This window comes from Ascaphus truei, chromosome 6 (genome assembly GCF_040206685.1).
Source record: "Ascaphus truei isolate aAscTru1 chromosome 6, aAscTru1.hap1, whole genome shotgun sequence".
Taxonomy (NCBI): Eukaryota; Metazoa; Chordata; class Amphibia; order Anura; family Ascaphidae; genus Ascaphus; species Ascaphus truei.
Window position 1 is genome coordinate 51,047,770 of NC_134488.1, and position 22,250 is coordinate 51,070,019.

General features: G+C 44.4%; 1 protein-coding gene across 12 annotated transcripts in view; it reads left to right on the forward strand.

Moving 5' to 3' along the window:
* The window catches only part of CADM1 (cell adhesion molecule 1), a 266,840-nt gene extending 245,267 nt beyond the window's left edge, over window positions 1-21,573 (forward strand). For 10 of the 12 annotated variants that reach the window (XM_075604260.1, XM_075604261.1, XM_075604264.1 and 7 more), the window contains 2 exons: window positions 9,044-9,172; window positions 16,255-21,573. In XM_075604260.1, coding sequence (XP_075460375.1) covers window positions 9,044-9,172; window positions 16,255-16,373 — 248 coding nt within the window. In that variant the 3' untranslated portion in view covers window positions 16,374-21,573. The remainder of the gene's footprint in view (window positions 1-9,043; window positions 9,173-16,254) is intronic. The other 2 variants (XM_075604267.1, XM_075604272.1) reach the window with 1 other exon arrangement.
* The last annotated feature ends 677 nt before the right edge of the window (window positions 21,574-22,250 follow it).

The following is a 22,250-nucleotide window of genomic DNA, read 5'->3' on the forward strand; positions in this document are numbered from 1 at the left end:
ACCCTTATCGGAGATTATATAGCCAAGGAAGATTGGTGGAAGAGACATTTCTCCATCTTCGCGTAGAGGCGATTAGCACGCAGACGTGAGAGGACCACCCTAGTGTGACGAATGTGTTCTTCCAGCTTGTTGGAGAATATGAGGATGTCATCTAAATATACGATGACGAAAATTCCCAGAATGTCCCGGAAGATATCATTCATAAATTCTTGCAAGACGGCAGGAGCATTGCAGAGGCCGAACGGCTTCACCAGGTATTCTATGCTGACTATTTTAAGGAAAAGGTGGAATCCATACGGCAGAACATCCCCTCTGTTTATTCCTCCCATCCTACACCTCTTCCTAACTCTCCTCCTGCCTTCCTTGACTCTTTTTCCACTGTCTCAGAGGAGGATGTGTCGCTGCTGATCGTCTCTTCTCCCTCTACCACTTGCCCTCTTGACCCCATTCCCTCCCATCTCCTACAACCTCTTGCTCCTACTATAATCCCTACGCTCACACACATTTTTAACTCCTCCCTCTGCTCTGGAACCTTTCCATCCTCCTTCAAACATGCAACAGTCATACCATTACTCAAAAACAGCAAGCTTGACCCTACCTGTCTTTCTAACTATCGACCTGTCTCCCTCCTGCCTTTTGCCTCTAGACTCCTTGAATGTCTTGTATTCTCTCGCTTGCTCCATTTTCTCAACACCTATTCTCTCCTAGACCCTCTACAATCTGGCTTCCGCACTGCTCACTCCACGGAAACAGCCCTCACTAAAATACCCGACGACTTCCATGCTGCCAAAGACACAGGTCATTACACTCTGCTCATATTACTCGACCTCTGCAGCATTTGACACCGTGGACCACCCTCTTCTCCTTCACATTCTCCATACTCTTGGTATTCGGAACAAAGCTCTATCCTGGATCTCATCCTACTGTACCTCTCCCATCGTACTATCAGTGTCTCTTCTGCTAACACCTCCTCCTTTATTGATCTCTCTGTGGGGGTACCCCAGGGCTCTGTCCTGGGACCTCTTCTCTTTTCTCTGTATACACTCTCTCTAGGTGACCTAATAACATCTTTTGGGTTTAATTATCACCTCTATGCTGATGACACACAAATATACTTTTCAACACCTGACATTACACCAGCTGTACAAACCAAAGTTTCTGAATGTCTCTCTGCTATATCATCCTGGATGGCCCTCCGCCGCCTTAAACTTAACATGGCTAAAACAGAGCTCCTCATACTTCCTCCCAAACCTGGCCCTACTACCTCCTTCCACATTACTGTTGGAACTACAATCATTCACCCAGTAGCGCAAGCACGCTGCCTAGGGGTCACACTCGACTCCTCTCTCACATTCGCCCCTCACATTCAAAACATTTCTAAAACCTGTCGCTTTTTCCTCCGCAATATAACAAAGATACGCCCTTTCCTCTGTTGCTCAACTGCTAAAACTCTGACTCAGGTCATCATTCTCTCCCGTCTTGATTACTGTAACCTCCTGCTGTCTGGCCTTCCTGCCTCTCACCTGTCTCCCCTACAATCTAAAACGCTGCTGCCAGAATCACTCTACTCTTTCCTAGATTTGTCTCAGCGTCTCCCCTCATGAAATCCCTCTCCTGGCTTCCGATCAAATCCCGCATCTCACACTCCATTCTTCTCCTCACTTTTAAAGCTTTACACTCTTCTGCCCCTCCTTACATCTCAGCCCTAATTTCTCGTTATGCACCATCCAGACTCTTGCGTTCTTCTCAAGGATGTCTTCTTTCTAACCCCTTTGTATCTAAAGCCCTCTCCAGCCTTAAACCTTTTTCACTGACTGCCCCACACCTCTGGAATGCCCTTCCCCTCAGTACCGTACACAGCACCCTCTCTATCCACCTTTAAGACCCACCTTAAGACACACTTGCTTAAAGAAGCATATGAATAGCACTGTGGATTTTCTGAACACATGATACATAAAGCTTGGCCCCCTGCAGACGCACTTACCAGAACTCCCTTCTACTGTCTCTGTACGTTCTCCCTACCTACCAATTAGACTGTAAGCTTCTCAGAGCAGGGACTCCTCTTCCTTAATGTTAATTTTATGTCTGAAGCACTTATTCCCATGATCTGTTATTTATATTATCTGTTATTTGTTTGATTACCACATGTATTACTACTGTGAAGCGCTATGTACATTAATGGCGCTATATAAATAAAGACATACAATACAGTACAATACTTGAACGCGTATTAAATGCAGTTTTCCATTCGTCACCATCTCGTATTCGGATGAGGTTTTAGGCTCCTCTCAGGTCAAGTTTAGAAAATATAGAGGCCCCCTGGAGCCGGTCGAAGAGTTCAGAAATTAGAGGAAGAGGGTACCGATTTTTGACTGTAATCTTGTTAAGCCCACGAAAGTCGATACAGGCTCTTAAAGAGCCATCCTTCTTTTTCACGAAGAAGAAACCGGCCCCGGCGGGGGAGGTGGAATTCCTAATAAACCCTTTCTTAAAGTTCTCCTCGATGTAGGTCGCCATAGCTTCGGTCTCGGGGACAGACAAGGGATATGATTTAGACTTGGGGAGATTGGTTCCAGGAATTAATTTGATGGGACAGTCGTACGAACGATGAGGAGGAAGACCTTCAGCCTGGGTCTTGTTAAAGACATCCAAAAAGTCGTGGTATACCTCTGGCAGGGAAGAAAGAGAAGGAGTAGAGGCGTTGAGACCAGCGAGCACGGTAACGGGAGGTGAGACCGTCTTCTCCAAGGTAGGAGCCAACTGGATCGGTAGTTCGTTGGTCCAATTAACCCGCGGGTTGTGAAGCTGGAGCCACGGCAGTCCCAAAATGACCTGGACAGTGGAAGAGTGAAAAACATCGAAGATGATGATTTCAGTATGACCATCCGCAGTGGTCATGGTGAGGGGAATAGATTCCCAAATAATGAAGGCTGGTTGAAGCGGTCGGCCGTCGATAGCCTCCAGGTTGATGGGTGACTTCTTCTTGACTAACGGGATTCGATTATTGCAAGCATAGTCATGATCCAGAAAGTTGCCACCAGACCCAGAGTCGATGAAGGCTTCAACCTCTACCTTGATATTAGGAGCCAGAAGAGTTATGGGGAGAAGGATTCTCTTCGGTAGCTCTTTGGGAGACGAGGGGCAAGGCGAAATGGTACCCAGTAGAAGCCCCTCTACCTTTACTGGGCGTTCTCGTTTCCCGGTTTCAGACGACAATGATGTAGTTGGTGTTCCGGGGAGCCACAGTAGTAGCAGAGTCCCTCATCTCGGCGGCATGTTCTCTCAGTGGCCCGAAGCTGTTGGCTACCGATTTGCATCGGTTCGGGGGCGTCCAACGCAGGAAGAGCCGAGGGAGGAGACCTAGGAGAAACAGGCAAGGGAGACAGTAAACGAGGACGCTGGCGCTCGTGGCGTCGCTCTTGAATACGCTGATCCATCCGGATGCTGAGGGCAATGAGTTCCTCTAGAGATGAAGGACGAACATGAGCTGCGAGGTCATCCTTGAGGGATTCAGACAAACCCTGCCAGTATGCCGCGGCAAGAGCCTCATCGTTCCACTGGGTTTCTGCAGCGATGGTGCGGAACTCCACCGTGTATCTTGCAGCCGGCCTGCGACCCTGGGAAAGATGGAACAAAGAAGAAGTGGTAGTCTCTCTACGTGCTGGTGTGTCAAAGACCAGCTGAAATTCTCGCCGGAACTTGGGGTAATCTTGGGTTAAGTCTGATCGGTGTTCCCAGAGGGGAGAAGCCCAAGCGAGCGCGTCACCAGTGAGCAGAGCATAGACGTAGGCCACCTTCGAACGACCTGAGGGAAACCGAGATGGGGACATTTCGAACTGGACGTCACACTGGTTCAAGAATCCCTAGCAAGTAAGGGGGTCTCCGGCATACCGATTAGGAGGTGGAATACATGGTTCCAAATTACCCGTAGGTAGTGTGGCAGGAGGGGACGGTACAGCTTGAGATTCCCGCAGGGAGAGTGTAGAAAGTTTTTGCGCCACAGCGGTAACTTGGTCGCTTAAAAATTGCCAGTGATCCATAGTGACACCTTGGCCCACCTCAGGGGGGTCTGCGTTTGTTGGGCTCAGCATAATGTAACGCCTGTATGCCCGCAGACCTGGCCAGTCCCCAGTACTGAGGTGGGTACGGGTATAACACGCACCCACAGCAGTGAGGGCGTGCCCGGAGTGTGGTAAGTTGTGTTGCCGGGCCTGGTGAGAAAAGGGTTAACGGTATACTTGCAGAGTCCGGGGTGCCAGAAGTCGGAGGGTAAATGTCCAAGACCCTAGGGTCAGGGGCAGGAGAGAGCAGCGTAGTGAGGTCCAAAGCAGAGTCCAGGAGTAGAGAGGTACACATAGTTAAGCCGAGCCGAGATCAATCCAAGGGAATCCAAACAGAGACAGGGACAGGAACAAGGAGCTGAAACAGAGAGCTTGGCATAGTCACTGCACACAGGAGCCACACAGAAGCTATGCTGAGCGACGACGGAGAGGGCAGACTGGGGTTATAAGGGAAGGAGGACCAATGGTAGCAAGGGGTGGAGCGGAGGCTTGGCTGAGTAGTTGAAGTGATAGGTCCAGGTAAGCAGGAAGGGGAACAGGAGAGTGATACCTGGCAATAGCCTTCAGCCGATGAGGGGCGGCGCCAGCAGCACGGGAGGGCAAGTAAGAGGATCGGGTGCGTGCCTTCTGTTAGGCTAAGGCCCCAGTCACGGCGCTGTAATGCGCGCCCGCGCTTTTGGCTGCGCGTTCCGGCGATTCCCCGGTCTGCAGCTCACTGCAGGAGCAGAGACCGGGGGGGGCGTGGCGGAGGAGTGACGGGGGCGCGGCCATGACGTCATCCGGCAGGTTCGCCCTCATTGGCTGAACCGCCGGGGGGCGTGCCTAGCCGCTCGACGCGAGTTAGGAGCAGGAGTAGCTCTCGCGCGAGCGCTGCGGCCCCCCCTCAAAGCGGGCCCGGCGCCATTGCGGGGAGGGCTCGTGAGCGCAGCGTCCGCCACAGCGAACGCTGTAGCAGGCAGCGGGGGCAAGGCCTAAGGCTGCCGTGCGCGCACCCCGATCACGTGCACGCAGATGCAGGGTGCGCCGCGGAGGAACAGCTCGGCGTGGAGGAGGTAAGCTGTTGAGTGAGCGGGGGAACAGGTCAGGAGGCTGACGTGGAGCTAGAGGTGACGGGGACCCACTGAGAGGCGTGTGCCCCCTGATCCGTTACATATAGAAAACATAGCTTCATATCAAGATTATAACAGTTTCACTAAGATCTTAGCTGACCGCTTGGCACCCACTTTGCAAAAACATTATACATCCAGATCAAACCGTTTTATCCAAGGTAGGCATCTAGTCATCAATGTTCGTAAAGTAATTTTACCTGGTCTAATTATACATATTTTATACAAGATGAAGCAGTTTTTTTTTGTTATTACTGTCTGAATGCTGTTAAAGCATTTAGTATCATTGCATTGATTTTTTTTTTACTACCAGGCAAAGATTTTGTGTTCATGGCAGTTATTTATCCCTTTCAGGGCTGGTGTACATGATTATGTGCATTACTCTGTATTTGGATATATTGATTTCAAACTATAAGCCAGGTCTGAAAGGGTTAAAGACAGCCAAAAATCGATTGCAATCTTTCCGCTGTCATTTTTATAGGCTCAACTAAATCTGATAGGTTTGTACTTTGGAGAGGCATCAGGCAAGGTCGCCCTTTATCACAATTCCTGTTTAATATTGCTGTAGAACCATTGGCTAGCTCATTAATTGAAGTTCTGCCCGGTTATAATATTGGGAAACATTGAAATAAAGTGAATTTGTATGCCGACGGCATGATCTTACTTATCGGGAAATAGCATGTTTTTGATCCAAATATTATGGGTTTAATTTCTGACTTATCAGGCATTTTTAGGATATAAAATACATCTGATCTACCTTTTAGAATTGCAAAACATTAAAATTATTATAGGTATCAAAGCAGCAATCCCCCCTTACTAGCCCCTCTTTCTTACAGTATTGGGACTTGGGGTCCTCCAGAGCTGGATTGCTCTATTCAGTTTTGGGGACCCCCAGTTCCTGAGATACTTATGGGTGAAGTTACCGGTATTACTTCCTGGGTTTTAAAGGCCGTCCAATAGGAAGCTGTAAAACAATGCAGTTGTGGCTTCCTATTGACCAGAAATCTTGCGGGCACTTCTGAAAACGCTGGAGGAAGATGATGAAAACGGTTTAATCAAAGCAGAGCCTTTAGTTCCCTGCAGCTTCTAAGTAGCTACAAGTCACAAGTCCGTTAATTGTCTGAAGGTCACATTTCCTGCAGCCAATTACAGTATATACAGTACATATAGTTACTATGTAACTATGTAACATTGCATTTGGGAGTGCAGGAAAATAAATACAAAAATGGGAGAAAATCATGCAGTATATAAATAAATTATTGCACCATCAAATTTTCTACACATGTACCTCATAACCATTCTCTTTGGCAACACTGAAATATGAGCTACCGTCCTAATTCTGACAAATGTTAATCCAGTTGTAGATGATTTTAATTGATACGTGAAAAGCTTTACTGGTTAATTGGATGGAGCCAAAACTGTCAAAGGTTTCGTAGGGGAACTCAATCGTATTTGGTTTATTGGCGATAAAGAGGTTAGACTATACATTTACTCCCGAACCCTAATTTGTGTGGGGCCATCTTTCTCTTACTTCTTCGGCTAACATGATGGATTTCCCTTCCAATACTAGGAAAACACGATATTTTATTCCCCATTGTGGGATTAAACCTAATAGGACAAAGATTCATAGCACAGAATTAAATACGGGCAAAATAACATTTAAAATGCCTTTAATTTGTGGATTTTGTCATCAAATTGTGCTAGTATCGTCAAACTTCAGTTAAAAACAGTAATGTCTGGCCAATTTATCATACTATTGTGTGGTATTATATGAGCCTACAGATGCAGCTACGAGTATTCTAACACTTGCCTTGGAAAATCTGGGGCAATCTCCCAGTAATGCTGCAACATTTCTGTGACATTTCTGCAGACAGACTAATGGCCCATCGAATTAACACAGCGGGGGTGCCTGGCAGTCCCATTAAAACTGACCAGGGATCCCCGCTGTGTTAATCAGATGGGCCATTAGTCTTTCTGCAGAAATGTCACAGAAATGTTGCAGCATTACTGGGAGAATGCCCCAGATTTTTCAAAGCAAGTGTTAGAATACTCGTAGCTGCATCTGTATAAATAAGCCTAGTTTCCACTGACAGACAAGGTAACTATTGTCTGTCACAACGATCAAGTACTGTCCTTTAGTAAGTAAAAATGTAAGTAATGAATTCCACTTCAACTCTCACAATACTTACACGACTTGAAAATAAATACGTTTATTATAATTTTACAAATTGCAAAACACTTCCATGTAACAATTACATTCACAGCAAATTGTCCGAAAGTTGGAAAAAAAAAAAAACGTACATAGTAGATGAGGTTGAACAAATACATACTGTATGTTGTTCATCGAGTTCAACCTGTGTTAAATTTAGATGACAGATACTTTATCCTACAGTACATTTCTACTTACAGTGTATTGATCCAGAAGAAGGCAAACAAAAACCCCAGTGACACATTATCCAATGTTATCTCATAAGAGGAAAAATAAATTCCTTCCTGGCTCCAAATATTGGCAATCAGATTAACATCCTGCCCTTGTTTACTTATTTGGTATAGCCCTTTAAACCTTTCCTTTCTAAAAAGATGCCCAAACCTTTTTTTTTTAAGATATCTATTGTATCTGCCATCACAGTCTCCTTGGATAATTAATCCCACACTGTAACTGCCCTTACTGTAAAGAACCCTTTCCTTTGTTGCTGGTGAAATCTCCTTTCCTCCAACCTTAAGGGATGGCCCCGAGTCCTTAGTACTTCCCGTGGGATGAATAGTTCTTTTGAAAGCTCCTTGTATTGTCCCTGAATATATTTGTATATAGTTATCATATCCCCTCTTAGACGCCTCTTTTTTTAATGTAAATAAATCTAATTTAGCTAGCCTCTCCTCAGAAGTTAGATTGTCCATCCTCTTTATTAATTTGGTGGCTGTTCTCTGCACTCTCTCTAGTTCCATAATGTCTTTTCTAAGGAGTGGTGCCCAAAATTGTACTCCATATTCAAGGTGTGGTCTTACTAATGCTTTGTAAAGGGGCATAATTATGTTTACTTCCCTTCCATCCATTGCCCGTTTAATGCAAAATAAGATCAGACATCGTTAATATCATGAAAAAACCTACTGTGCTGTGAATAATTATCACTGCCACCTAGAGGTCAAAGAAACGCTCATGTTGTACACGGTTGTTTGTTACCATGGTTACCAATTTTATTTTTAAATATTTAATTTCTCTGAAACGGTTCAAGCAAATTGTCTGAAAATGTAGTACAAGTTGCAAAATAACACATTTAAGGTTTTGTATCAAGAATCCGGTCAATTAAATGTACCGTTTAAAAAATGTTTTAATCCCTTGAAAAACCACAAAAACATGATTCCAAGATGTGGGCGGAACCCATTTGATTGAAACTCCTGGCAGATCTGAGGCTGCGCTTATAGTGCCGGCCACGGTGACGTCAGGCTGCGGTCGCTGGCACAATCAAATAGAGATGACTTCCAGCGATCGCGACCAAGTCGTTGCACCGGCGCGTCGCGCTTACTATAAGCGCACGCGACGGCAGCAATGCACTTGTTTTGACGTGACATTGCGTCGCTGCCGCCGGCACCATAAGTGCAGCCTAAGTTAGGACGGCAGGAAGGGACCCTCAGAGCTTCATCGGAATCGGTCACGGCGTTTGGCCTGTGGAGAGAGAAAACAAAAACAATCGAAAACACAGTTAAAAAATGTGGCCACAACGTCTAGTTGATGTCTTCACTTCGTTCGCCCATCCAATAAGTGTTCTGTTCAGCACAATGCACTGCGGCTTTTGTAATAGTTGTACTTTATTGTTATTGTTTTATCTTTGGTTAAAAGTTAACATTTTTCTCTGACCTGTCTCTACCTTGGCACAGATACCCGGGCGGGAGAGGAGGCCACCCTAGTGGTGGATCATGCAGTGATTGGGGGCGTTGTGGCTGTGGTGGTCTTCGCTATGCTTTGCCTGCTTATTATCCTAGGCCGCTACTTTGCTCGACATAAAGGTAGGAGATGCTCCCCTATCTCCCTGTGACACCTCCTTGTACAGGCCCCCTATTCACACTTCCCTAGATCGCCTATTCCCCTATACAAACACCACGATACAGCTCTCTTGTTCCTTTATACTCACACTCCCGCACTCCCACACAGCTCGGAATGGAACTCTTCATTTCTGGCCATTGTCGTTTAGCAGCTCTGGGAGAGGTTTTTGATTGCAATCCGCGCTCGTGCTGTCCTCAGAGAAGTAGTTCTATACTTTTGCTGCCTTCCGTAAGGAGAACTCCTTAATCTCCTAAAATGTGTAAGTTCCCAAAAGGGGGCTCACACAGCAAAAGACAAAAAGGAAAACGGAGAGGGCACACTAAGTATAGGCAGTATAAATTTATATCATAAAAATATTCCACAAATGTGAATAACAACAATTACAATAATCAAACAATATAAAGAAAAATAACTTACAATCTAGCTAAAAGACTGCTGAGGTATAACCGGGAGATCCGGAGGTGGGATCCAAAGGAGTAGATGTAAATCGGGTCTGGACCGGTGCCCCGTTGGTCGTGTTCTCCTGTCTCCACTGGTACACCTCTCAGCTCGTGGACGCTCCGCAGCAGCCCCTCGTGACCTCTATGCATTTTCACCTGATGAAGTACGTTGTAAGAAACGCGTAGAGGTCACGAGGGTCACTCCATGCGGGAGTCACCCACCGTCAGGCAGAGTTGCAGGACATCACAGAGGAGATCGCAGAGCGGCGGATCCTTTGTGAAGAATCTGCAGCCTCAGGTGCTGGAGCACTGGGGCAGGTATCGTATTAAGTGCACCAACCAAACCGGTACATCAGGCGCTGATCTCGCCTATAGGTTCTGGGTCTGTTAAGTGGACTCGTGAGGTACACGGTGTTGGGGAAGGTATAAGGTGTGGGGTTAAGGCACTGTGAGATAGTATGCCTGTGGGTAGTTTTGTCTGTGAGTGTCATAGAAGGACACTGTCACGATTATTATTGCTATGTGTATTGTGTTATGTTTGATTCTGCATATAGTAAACGGTTACACTTATACTCCTGTGTATGTGGTTACTATATGTGGGTCCTGTGAAGGGGACATTCTACACGCCTAGAATCCTACACAGGTGGAGGCACTGACCGAAGAAGATCGTTCCAGAGGATTCACCCCAGGCTCTCACTAGCGGAGGCTCAGACCTCCTGTGAGCCTGACAGGTATACTGCACCACACCTGGTAACATATAGGTTCCCCCTCACATACACTCTATCTGCGATTGGGGTAGGGGGAATACCCGTTACACAAAGCTGAAGCAATGAGGATGGGGTTTACCATACTTAGTTAAGTTACTGTATGGTGAGTGGGTGGGTTTACTGGCTATGCATCTTAACCCTGGCTGTGCTTAAAGCTGTGACCGTGCCTATAGGGAACCATGTTTAAAATGGTTTAGAAGCAAAAAGTGTGTGCTCATTTGCATGTCATTTCCCAGAATCCCTTGCTGCAGTTGAAGTGCTGTGTGCTGGGTGATAATAGTGAAAGGTGGGGTTGCCTAGGACATGCAAATGAGCATACAGTTATATTTCCATTTGCTATATGCTTTGCTGTGGAGGGTTTTTGTCACTTTTTTTACTAAAGATAACTTAACTCTATATATATATATATATATATATATATATATATATATATATATATATACATATATATATATACATATATATATATATAGAGGTATCAGTACCGTGTTAGCCGAGCTTCAATAATCAAAAAATAAATAGATGGTACCGTTCTGTGGCTAACGAAATTCTTTTATTTGTGCGAGCTTTCGAGATACACTGATCTCTTCTTCCAGAAGAGATCAGTGTATCTCGAAAGCTCGCACAAATAAAAGCATTTCGTTAGCCACAGAACGGTATCATCTATTTATTTTTTGATTTTATATATATATATATATATATATATATATATATATATATATATATATATAAAGAAAAAGATAAGCTGCGCCTCTAATAATAATAATCATTTATTAATTGAACTCACTATACCAAGGATATTCCTCTAGTGAGTACTAATGCATGGACAATAAAAATCCCTTAGATATGGGACATACAGTAATCCAGATTTAAACAAACAACAGAGAGATCAATACCAGTCCCTTTGAAAGCCCCAAATAAAAGTTGATTAATGTCCAATTCCAGGCATAGACTGCTTTTCAAACGGGAGAACCACCTCCAATGGAAATCTAAAAGAGAAATGTGCATGGCCCATATTGTAAAATTGCTACACATTTATTACAAATATATAGGGAAGATGGGGAAATAAGCTCACTCACAGACAAACAATATAAAAGCGCATTTCTTAAATATTAAAGTCTCCGCCTGCTGGAGTAGGTACTTCAAGCAGATCCTCCACGTGTGTTCGTGCTGCAGAAAATGGAATCAGCTGCCTGCTCGTAGTAAAAGCTGAATTGCTGATAACACACAAGGGACTCTCCGTTTCCTGAGTCCCGACAGCCTGAGCGCAATAAGCCTCTCACACCACCAGCCAATCACAGCAAGGATGCGGTCTGGCCAGGTACCGTCCCACAATGACTACGTATTGATGCTTCTTCCTTCTGTCCTGACGTTTTTCGTCTCGTAACGAGACTTTCTATATACACATATACTGATGCTGGGTGCACACAAACAAAGAACCATAAACCACAGAAATAATATTATATACTTATCAGAGTATCCGCCATCCACTAACCATGCTGTGGAAATATATATCCAATGGACTTTGGCTGAATTAACTAAATTAAAACAAAAGAAGAGATAGGTGGCTATAATTGGCCTAACATTACCAAACTCGAGAGACAGGCACTGAAGAACCTTGGGCTAAACTAATTCATCATAATCAAGCCAGCAGATAAGGGGGGTGTGATAGTTGTCATGGACAGAGCTTCATATCGCGCTGAAATTTTGCGACAACTGTCTGACCATGACAACTATCTCCCCCTTACTCAGGATGCAACTGCTAGGATAGGACGGACCATTCAGGCATTTTTGGCCAGAGCAGAGACCATGGGACTGATTAATAAACAGCTTAAGTACTATATGACTGTGGATGACCCCATCATCCCTGTACTGTATATACTTCCAAAAGTACATAAGAGGCTTGAGGACCCTCCAGAACATCCTATAGTGGCGGGTACCAATTCAATATTTGAACCAATTGCTACATTCTTGGATTTGATGTTTAGACCCCTTGTCACTATGGACCCTTCCTATATACAGGATACCACCCAGTTCCTGCTACACCTTAGGACGCTCAATATTAACACACACTAACATGCTCCTGGTTACCATGGATGTGGATAGCCTCTACACCTCCATTACTCATCGTGGGGGTGTGGAGGTTGTCCATTTCTATCTTGCTTGGACACAAACATTCACTGATCAGGAACAGGATTTTCTTTTATCACTACTCAAGATGATGTTATTTGAGAACAATTTTTTGTTCGAGGATCAGTTTTTCAATCAGGTACCAGGGACCGAAATGGGTTCAAATGTGGCTCCCTCGTACGCGAATATTTTTATGAACTTTTTTGAGGATCATTATGTATACACTAATAATCCGTTATTTGAACAATGTGCCATAACTTGGCAACGTTACATAGATGATATCTTCCTCGTGTGGTCGGGCAGCGTGGATTCTCTCCTCTTGTTTCATCAACAACTGAACATGGCCCTGGACACCATTAGTTGCACTATGACCTGAAAGAGGTCTGTTTTTTGGATACTAGAGTGTATGTATCATGTAATGCCCTACAGACGGATCTATACTACAAAAGTACGGATCGTAACACTCTGTTATTACATGGAAGTTTTCATCCTTCTCATAGCATATGCTCCCTCACTAAGAGTCAACTGTATTGGGTGAAGAGGATTGTCAGTGAACCCGCGAACATGGACACTCAACTAAATCTAATGGTTGATAAGTTTATAGCCAGGGGCTATACCCTGTCGGCATTGGAGTCGGATAGCACATTGGTATCCAATATGGACAGGGAACTTTTACTTTGTCCAAAACCATGGAACAAGATGAAGGGCAGAATTCCATTTGTTAGCACATACTCAACTGCTAGTGCTGACATCAGTCGTCTCATCCGCAAATTTTGGTATTTCATCAAAACGGATGTGAAACTTCGTAAAATACTAACCACACCACCTTTAATGTCCTACAAGAGAGCGCCCACAATAAGAGACTCTGTTGTTCGGGCTGACTTTGGGACTGCAAAAACCACTACTACAAGGTTTTTGAGCACACCACTCCAGGGAACATTTCCACTTCTTTCTTGTGCTCAGTGCGGGAACATTCAAAGGGCCCAACATTCACACATCCTCAAATAGGACGAAAGTACCACATGAAGCACTACACCACATGTGATACAGATTTTGTGGTGTATTTGATCAAGTCCCCTTGCGGCATGGCTTATGTTGGCGAGACCACCAGTAAACTTAAGGGTGAGCCAGCACAAATCCACGATTCGACGTCGGGTACAAGATCAGCCGGTGTCCGCTCATTTTCTGTCAGCAGGGCACGGTATCAGTCCGCTATGGGTACAAATCATAGACCACGTCTTGAAACCGAGGCGTGGAGGAAATAGGGTTCTTATCCGTAAAAACGTGAGGCCTACTGCATACACAAATTGGGGATTTTGTATCCCCATTATCTAAATTTTGACTACGACTTGACGGGTTTCTGAGGAGTGGATGTTATACAGTTTAAGGATGCTAGCATTGGTTATCTGTCAGTAGGATGCTATCTGGGAGAGTGGCGTTTTATTACGTTGCTACCCCACTGGTGTCAACCATTACGCTCCTTTGAGTCCATGCACATGCTAAGTGTACCCGTTCTATCTCATTGTATATACGTGACCTGCTATCGGGTCTTCCCCTGGATTTCATGTATGTTTGAAGGACTCTACTTGCTAGTGTTTGTACCTCGTGTCTTTGACTATACCCGGTTTGCTGATGTGGTGTCTACCTGCTTGATGTTAGGGTATCTGCCTTGGAATGGTGGTATCTCTGTCCATTTACTTTACATGTCTTTTCATTCTCCCTCCAGTGCTTCCCTTTTATTCCCTCTTTTTATTGATTTTGATTGTGTGATTATTTAGATTTATTCTCTTTTGTTATGTTACTGCTGTTTGCTTAGTCAGTCATTGTTGTTTTTATGTATATACAGATGGAGAATATGACAAATTAGGTAGAACATATATTTAGTTAGGTCTGGGGTATAAGTTAGATAATATGCCAGCGGGTGGAGATTCAGCCGGTTTGCGGTATCTATGTGTGGGTCCTAACTCTTCTCGTGGCAGGACAGTGCGCTTTGCGCATGCGTTAGATGGTTGTTACTATACCATACTGTGTTTATAGACACTAAGGCCTCGTTCAGGGTGCTGGTTTCGGCGGGAGGGTGTGGTGCCGTGCGAGCTGCCGTGGGACACAATGTATTCAAATTGAATACTGGTTGTCAGGGTAGCAGCTGCCCTGTCTCCGAAGTACGGAGTTGACGCTGGCTACAGTTTCAATAAACAACCCAAGTCATTTTTTGAAGCTGCAGCAGCGTCACTGGGACCTCGGCAGCCGATGAAATCATTCTTGAGAATGATTTCAAGACTGCAACTTCGATCCCTAAGCTGAGGTCTGTAGCCCCGCCCCCTCCCCGCCTCCTCAACTCTTGAAAAAGTCTGCTGGGGAGGATGTACACACATCGCCCAGCAGACTGCCGCTCGCACACGCGAACGCCCGCCCTCCAACTCCTGCCTCTGGCACCCTGAACGAGGCCTAAGGGAGCATTGCTAGTATTTTCACTAGCTTCCACAGTTTGCGCATGCGCGAGCTTCCTCCACTTAGTAGTGATTGCTAGTGACGCCAGCATGTCCCTTCCTGACGGCTTGCTGCGATCTTTGGCTGATAGGTTAGGTCCCGCCGCTTGCGCATGCGCGATGATGCTTTATTTACTTCTGGTTGTTAGGGACGCTGGCGAGTTTCTTTCCGGCGGTGCGCTGCACTCGCTGCTTAGGTTACTCCAAAAGGTACCCCTACACAACACTCTGGATTAGGTGTTGAGATAGTTCATTTATTCTTACTCTCAGCTACGTGTGATTTGAACACTAAAGGTAACATATGCTAATCTATGACATATGGTGTCTGATTGGCTGTTTAGATAAGCAGCATTGATTACACAGCTGCTTTTGGTTTGTTAATTATGAACTTGATGTTTTTTCTATGTGTGTTTTCCCTATATATTCTGCTCTTGCTTCATTGACAACACAGAGGTCTGAAATGTACGTCGCTCTGGCGTTTTGGTGATTACCTGATGATTTTCTAAGATTAAATAATCCTTTTTTTCTATTTTGAGTGTGCTGTGGACCTCATCTTTTTATTTATACTATATATATATATATATATATATATATATATATATATATATATATATACACATACACACACACACACACACACAACATGTGACCCCTCTCGTGTTCTTTTGACGTTGGGATGGGCACTGTATTATTGACACAAGTCCTTGTTAAAGCCAAAACGGGAGAAACTTGTTGGTCTGTATAAGTGCTATTGTGCGTAGATCCCACAGTCCTCTATGTCTGACATTTTTGTATTCTTTGTAATTGTTTTAACAAGACTATTAATAGCAGATTTATTTTTCTCCAGACATGGTGCCGAGTGCGGTGTATTCTTGTTGTGTGTGTATATACCACTGTATAGCATTTTCTGCTCTCTGGCACATGCAATGTTACTCCTGTTGGTCCATTATAAGGTGTCAAATCCTTGATTAGAATATGGATGTGAGCTTGCAGCTCTGACTAACTGTGACTCAGCTCTGACTACCTGTGACTCAGCTCTGACTACCTGTGACTCACCTCTGACTACCTGTGACTCACCTCTGACTACCTGTGACTCACCTCTGACTACCTCTGACTCATCTCTGACTACCTGTGACTCACCTCTGACTACCTGTGACTCACCTCTGACTACCTGTGACACACCTCTGACTAACTGACTAGTCCCCACTCTCTGTTGCAGGAACGTACTTTACACATGAAGCCAAAGGTGCGGACGATGCAGCAGATGCAGACACAGCGATTATCAATGCAGAGGGCGGTCAGAACAGCTGTGAAGAGAAGAAGGAGTATTTCATCTAGTCTGGCCTTTTCTGTGGGTGCGAATGCTGCTCAGACTCACCTGCCCTCTGCCTGAGGTTAAAAGGACACTTACCTGGGACCTTCCAGGGTCTCTCGTTCTGTTTTTTTTTTTTTTTTATCATTTGTCTTTGTTTTTTAATTAATGAGCGGATCAGCACGAGGAGCCGGGGGAGCCCGTCTTGTATAAAGCAATCTCCCCATAACATACTCTGCTTTTTATTATTTCACACCTTTTATTGTGTTATGGGGAGCTTGATATGGGAATTTTTAGGCTGGATGCCGGGGGTACAGGTAAAATGTGGATTCCAGCCTCGTCAGTCTAGGGGGATTCTGTGTGCAGAACATTGCATGTCTGTGTGCAGAGCAGTGTGTGTGTGTGTGCAGAACGGTGTGCATCTGTATGCAGAGCAATGGTTGTCTGTGTGCAGAGCAGTGTCTGTGTGCAGAGCAGTGTGTGTCTGTGCAGAACAGTGTGCATCTGTATGCAGAGCAGTGTGTGTTTGCAGAGCAGAGTGTGTGTGCAGAGCATGTGTGCAGAGCAGAGTGTGTGTATGCAGAGAAGTGTGTGTCTGTGTGCAGAACGGTGTGCATCTGTATGCAGAGCAATGGTTGTCTGTGTGCAGAGCAGTGTGTGTCTGTGCAGAACGGTGTGCATCTGTATGCAGAGCAGTGTGTGTTTGCAGAGCAGAGTGTGTGTGCAGAGCATGTGTGCAGAGCAGAGTGTGTGTATGCAGAGAAGTGTGTGTCTGTGTGCAGAACGGTGTGCATCTGTATGCAGAGCAATGGGTGTCTGTGAGCAGAGTATGTCTGTGTGCAGAATGTTGCGTGTCTGTGTGCAGAGCAGAGTGTGTGTGCAGAGCAGAGTGCGCCTGTGTGCAGAGCAGTGTGTCTGTGCAGAGCATTGTGTCTGGATGCAGAGCAGTGTGTGTCTGTGCAGAGAAGAGTATGTCTGCATGCAGTGTGTCTGTGTGCAGAATGTTGCACGTCTGTATGCAGAGCAGAGTGTGTTTGTGTAAAGCAGAGTGTGAGTGTTTGTGTGAGGAGCAGTGTCTGTGTGCTGAGCAGTGAGTGTGTGTGCAGAGAAGTGTCTGTGCAGAGCAGTGTGTGTCTGTGTGCAGAGCAGTGAGTGAGTGCGTGTGTGTGCAGAGCAGTGAGTGTGTGTAGAGAGTAGTGTGTTCCTGTGTGCAGAGCAGTGTGTGTCTGTGTGCAGAGCAGTGTGTGTGTGCAAAGCAATGTATGTCTGTGTGCAGAGCAGTGTGGGTCTGTGTGCAGAGCAGTGAGTGTGTACAGAGCACTGTTTGTCTGTGTACAGAGTAGTGAGTGGGTGTGCAGAGCAGTGCGTGAGTAGGTCTTTGTGCAAAGCAGTGTGTGTCTGTGTGCAGAGCATTGAGTGAGTGCGTGTGCAGAGTAGTGTGTGTCTGTGTGCAGTGAGTGAGTGTGTGTTCAGAATAGTGTGTGTGTGTATGTGTCTGGGTGCAGAGCAGTGAGTGTGTGTGTGTCTGTGTGCAGAGCAGTGAGTGAGTGTGTGTGTCTGTGTGCAGAGCAGTGTGTGTGTGTGTGTGTGTGTGTGTGTGTGTGTGTGTGTGTGTGTGTGTGTGTGACTATGTGCAGAGCAGTGAATGAGTGTGTGTGTGTGTGTGTGTGTCTGTGCAGAGCAGTGAATGAGTGTGTGTGTCTGTGTGCAGAGCAGTGAGTGAGTGTGTGTGTCTGTGTGCAGAGCAGTGAATGAGTGTGTGTGTGTTTGTGTGTGTGTGTGTCTGTTCAGAGCAGTGAATGAGTGTGTGTGTGTGTGTGTGTGTCTATGTGCAGAGCAGTGAGTGTGTGTGTGTCTGAGCAGAGCAGTGAGTGAGTGTCTGTGTGCAGAGCAGTGAGTGAGTGTGTGTGTGTCTGTGTGTAGAGCAGTGAGTGAGTGTGTGTGTGTCTGTGTGTAGAGCAGTGAGTGTGTGTGTGTGTCTATGTGCAGAGCAGTGAGTGAGTGTCTGTGCGCAGAGCAGTGAGTGAGTGTGTGTGTGTCTGTGTGTAGAGCAGTGAGTGAGTGAGTGTGTGTGTGTCTGTGTATAGAGCAGTGAGTGAGTGTGTGTGTGTCTGTGTGCAGAGCTGCATGGCAGACTCTTCCTCCACTGATGATGTTTATTTATCATCTGCAGACAATTTGGTGCCTTGCTTGTTTTTTTATTTCCCGAGAAGTTGTTGTATTTTTGGCTGGTTTTAGAGTCACTTCCTGCTGGGGCCTCGCTTCTTTCTGTCTGTTTAGGTGTCTATTTTGTATTCTATTCTAATATTTGTCCCTGTCACCCCCGCTGTGATATGGGGGCACCCACACTACACCCATTACCCCACTGTGATATGGGGCGCCCACACTGCACCCGTTACCCTTGCTGTGATATGGGGCACCCACCCTACCCCCATTACCCTGCTGTGATATGGGGGTGCCCACACCACACCCGTTCCCCCCACTGTGATATGGGGCACCCACACCACACTCTGTGACTAGAGGTGAATCTTGTTGTTGGAAGAAGACAGAGTTTGAGAGAGATATTGGGAACAGGCTGCGTGTGGTCACTTTGCAGGTGTGAGGTGCGCCCCTCGGACGCTGTGCGGGAATACGAGCAGACATGCCTTTTTATTCACAAGTGGACAAATCAGAACTGATGCAGGAAGATGAGAAGGATCTAATGGGGGGGACATTCCTTTTGCTCTGATAAATTGTTAACTCTCTCCTTTCCCCATCCACCCCCCTTCCCCCTCCACAACTCACCCTCTGCATAGTGTATTGGTGGAGTAGGAGATGGGGGAGAGTGTAGCTTTTTTTGTCCCGGTAAAAGGTATTTCAGGAATAGTGCAAGTCTGTTCTTTCATGCCCTGTTAAAGGTGCAGTTCCACGCGGTGCTAACGCCTTCTGTCCTCTGTATGATCCCCTATTAAACGCAGTCTGTATTATATATTTTGTGATATTCTTGTGCTGTCCGGAGGGTTCAGTCAAACTTTGTGAAGCTGTAAAACAATGAGAGAAATGTTAATACTACTAGTCACGATGTTAGCCGGGTAAGTTCTTCGCTGCATTGTCACTCCCAATGTATGTCGCTGAGTGGAACTGCACCTACAAAGAACACTCCTGCCTATACCGTGTCCTACAAATCTGAAATCTGCGGTTTAATGATGGCCGCCAAGCTGAGTGAGACTTTTCTGTTGTACACATGTAAATGTGTGTGAAGGTATTAAATAGGTGTGTGCCCTCAGTCTTTCGGTACATTATCAGTTCCTGAGTTTCTCCCATAAGCAAAAATGAATTCCAGGTTGGATTTTGCAAGGAAGAGCTTCTTGGAGCTCCCAGTGACCTGGTCCCTGGTATTTCTATGTTTTGGAGCCTGCCTGTGTACAGTCAAGGAGGGCCTAGCAGAAAAGATAATGTTGAAAAGTAAACCTTTAATTTTTATATGTGGTATTTTTAAGATGGCTACTTCCTTCTCTCTACAGGCCACTGTGCTTGTGTACAAGCATACGACCAGAGAGCGATAAGAGATGCTACTGTACCTAGTTGATAGCACAATTAAGACGGCCTATCACTAAAGAGTTATATCAGTAAGTAGGGTTAGTGTCTCATCAGGAAGTAACAAGAAGTACAGCGAACAACAGATGTGTGCGTGAACGCCCTCTTATAATCCAGCCATCTGTTATCCCCTTAAAGACTCTCAACTATGGATCATATATGTTTATATAGCAGATTGTGTTTGTATAATACAGATCATACCACAATCACTAATCTACAGTTCTAGCTTCTGGAGACCAACATATTCTTATTTAGCCACTTTTTCCTCACCCATGATCCTTTCTGTTAGCCTGGGCACAAGTTTATCTGGACTTTTTTTCAAGATGGCGGTCTGTTTTCTGTTTTCCCAGCCTGATGCACGTTGTATAGAGCAGAGTTTGTGAATTTTGCTGCTAGGTTTATCTGATAATAAGACACTGAAGTTTTTTTTTTACATTTCCAAGTTATGAGACTTTCTGTTTTTAACAAGATGTTAAGGGGAGGGCAGCATGAGGTCAAATCAGCTGAAACAGAAGACGAATGACCATTTTATATAAATATTAGCCATGTGCAAATCTCGGCTGGCTTGTGTTTTTACTTGAACGTTCTTAACATTGTATTTTAGTGTTAATGCAGTATAGGAGAAACAGCATCATTGTTTAAACCATGGTCTATAATCATTATTATGTAATTGGGAAATCCTCCAATAGATCTCTGCTTTTGGGAAATATTGATGCAATTCTGCTGTCATATTTACTTTTTAGGAATGATCAGCTCTGTAACGCTGATGTTTAAAATACGGACATTTTGCCACCGTAAATAATAAACAAATATTTTAACATACGGTAATGTGTTTGGGGAAATAAAATTCCTTTTATTAATTTACTCTTCACAAACGTAGTTTTTTCCCCCCTTGTTTAGTTTTTTTCTCTTGAAGGTGATAAGAAAATAATATTCATATTATCCTAGTTGTTGTATCTAAAATGTATTGAATGGCATAGTATATATGAATATATCTAGGCTCCTATTTGATTGTGTATGTGCTGTTACTCCTGTGTTACTCCTGTGTTTATCTCGGCTGTCTGACCCCTCCTTTCTCTCCATGGGGTCCATTGAGGACCTGAGCTGCCAGCCATCTTTAATACTCCCAAAGTATTTTTTCAGAGTGTAACATTTTAGATGGGAATGAAGGGTAGGCAGCATGGGACATTCCTCGTACAAGTTGATTTGAGGGCGGTTTCTAATGACAAAATTAAGTCTGTGTTTCACAATACATATTTTTCCTATCACTTGTAACCTCTTTTGTTTATTCTCCACCTCTTGGCGTTTCTTGGTGTCTGTGTCAGTGTTACTGTTACTGCCCTTTCTTGCTTTTGCTGTTCTTGCCGTCTCAGGTCCCTGTGTTCTCATCCGTGTCTGTTCTGTCTCAGGTAGGCTGCTAAACTTTAGGCCCCACACATTGGAAAATGAAAACCCAAACCAACCACGTGACATTATTGATTTTATATATATATATATATATATATATATATATATATATATATATACACATTTTATTTTTTGCTTTTAGTTGTATTATTTCTGTATTTTTTAATATACGGTACACTGTTTGAAATGTATTGTTGAGTATTACTTTGTAAGAAAATTAAAATAAAACATTACATTTCTTGATGCCTTTCTTGTCAAAAGTTTAGAAAGAACAAAACTTGTTTAAAGAGGCGAGAAATCAGATTAACCCTTTAACTTCAGGGACCAAAGCAGCATTTCAATGACAGAAAAGGTTACAACATTACTGTACATGAGAATATGTTAAAAAGGAAATCATTGCTTGGTGTGTGTATATATATATATATATATATATGGTAAGTATATATATATATATATATATATATATATATATATATATATATATATATATACACACACACACACACACATCAAAATAGTACCTTCTAGAGGAAGATCATTCTGGGGATCGAAAGGTTAGGATATCGTGTCTCTTATAGAGTAAATACAGTAAACCCATTTCTTCTATTTTCACTATACTTTTGTCCAGTGCTGGTATTTTGAACACTTTGGTGTCCATTTATATATATTGGATCAAGAATTGTGTATCTATGTGCAGACTACATAAAAAAGCATAGAGATATGAGAGTAAATCTGAAAAAAAAACACAGTGTAAGAAACTGAATAAAGTCCCTGAAAGTATTGGAGCAAAACTATCCATGATAATGGCATGGGTAATATAGTCACAGAGTGTAAATCCTACAGTCCTGCCGGTGATACGGACTGGGGAGTTTCACAGAATGTGTTTGGTCCTAGGGGGTGTGTTGCTGCTGCATCTGGAT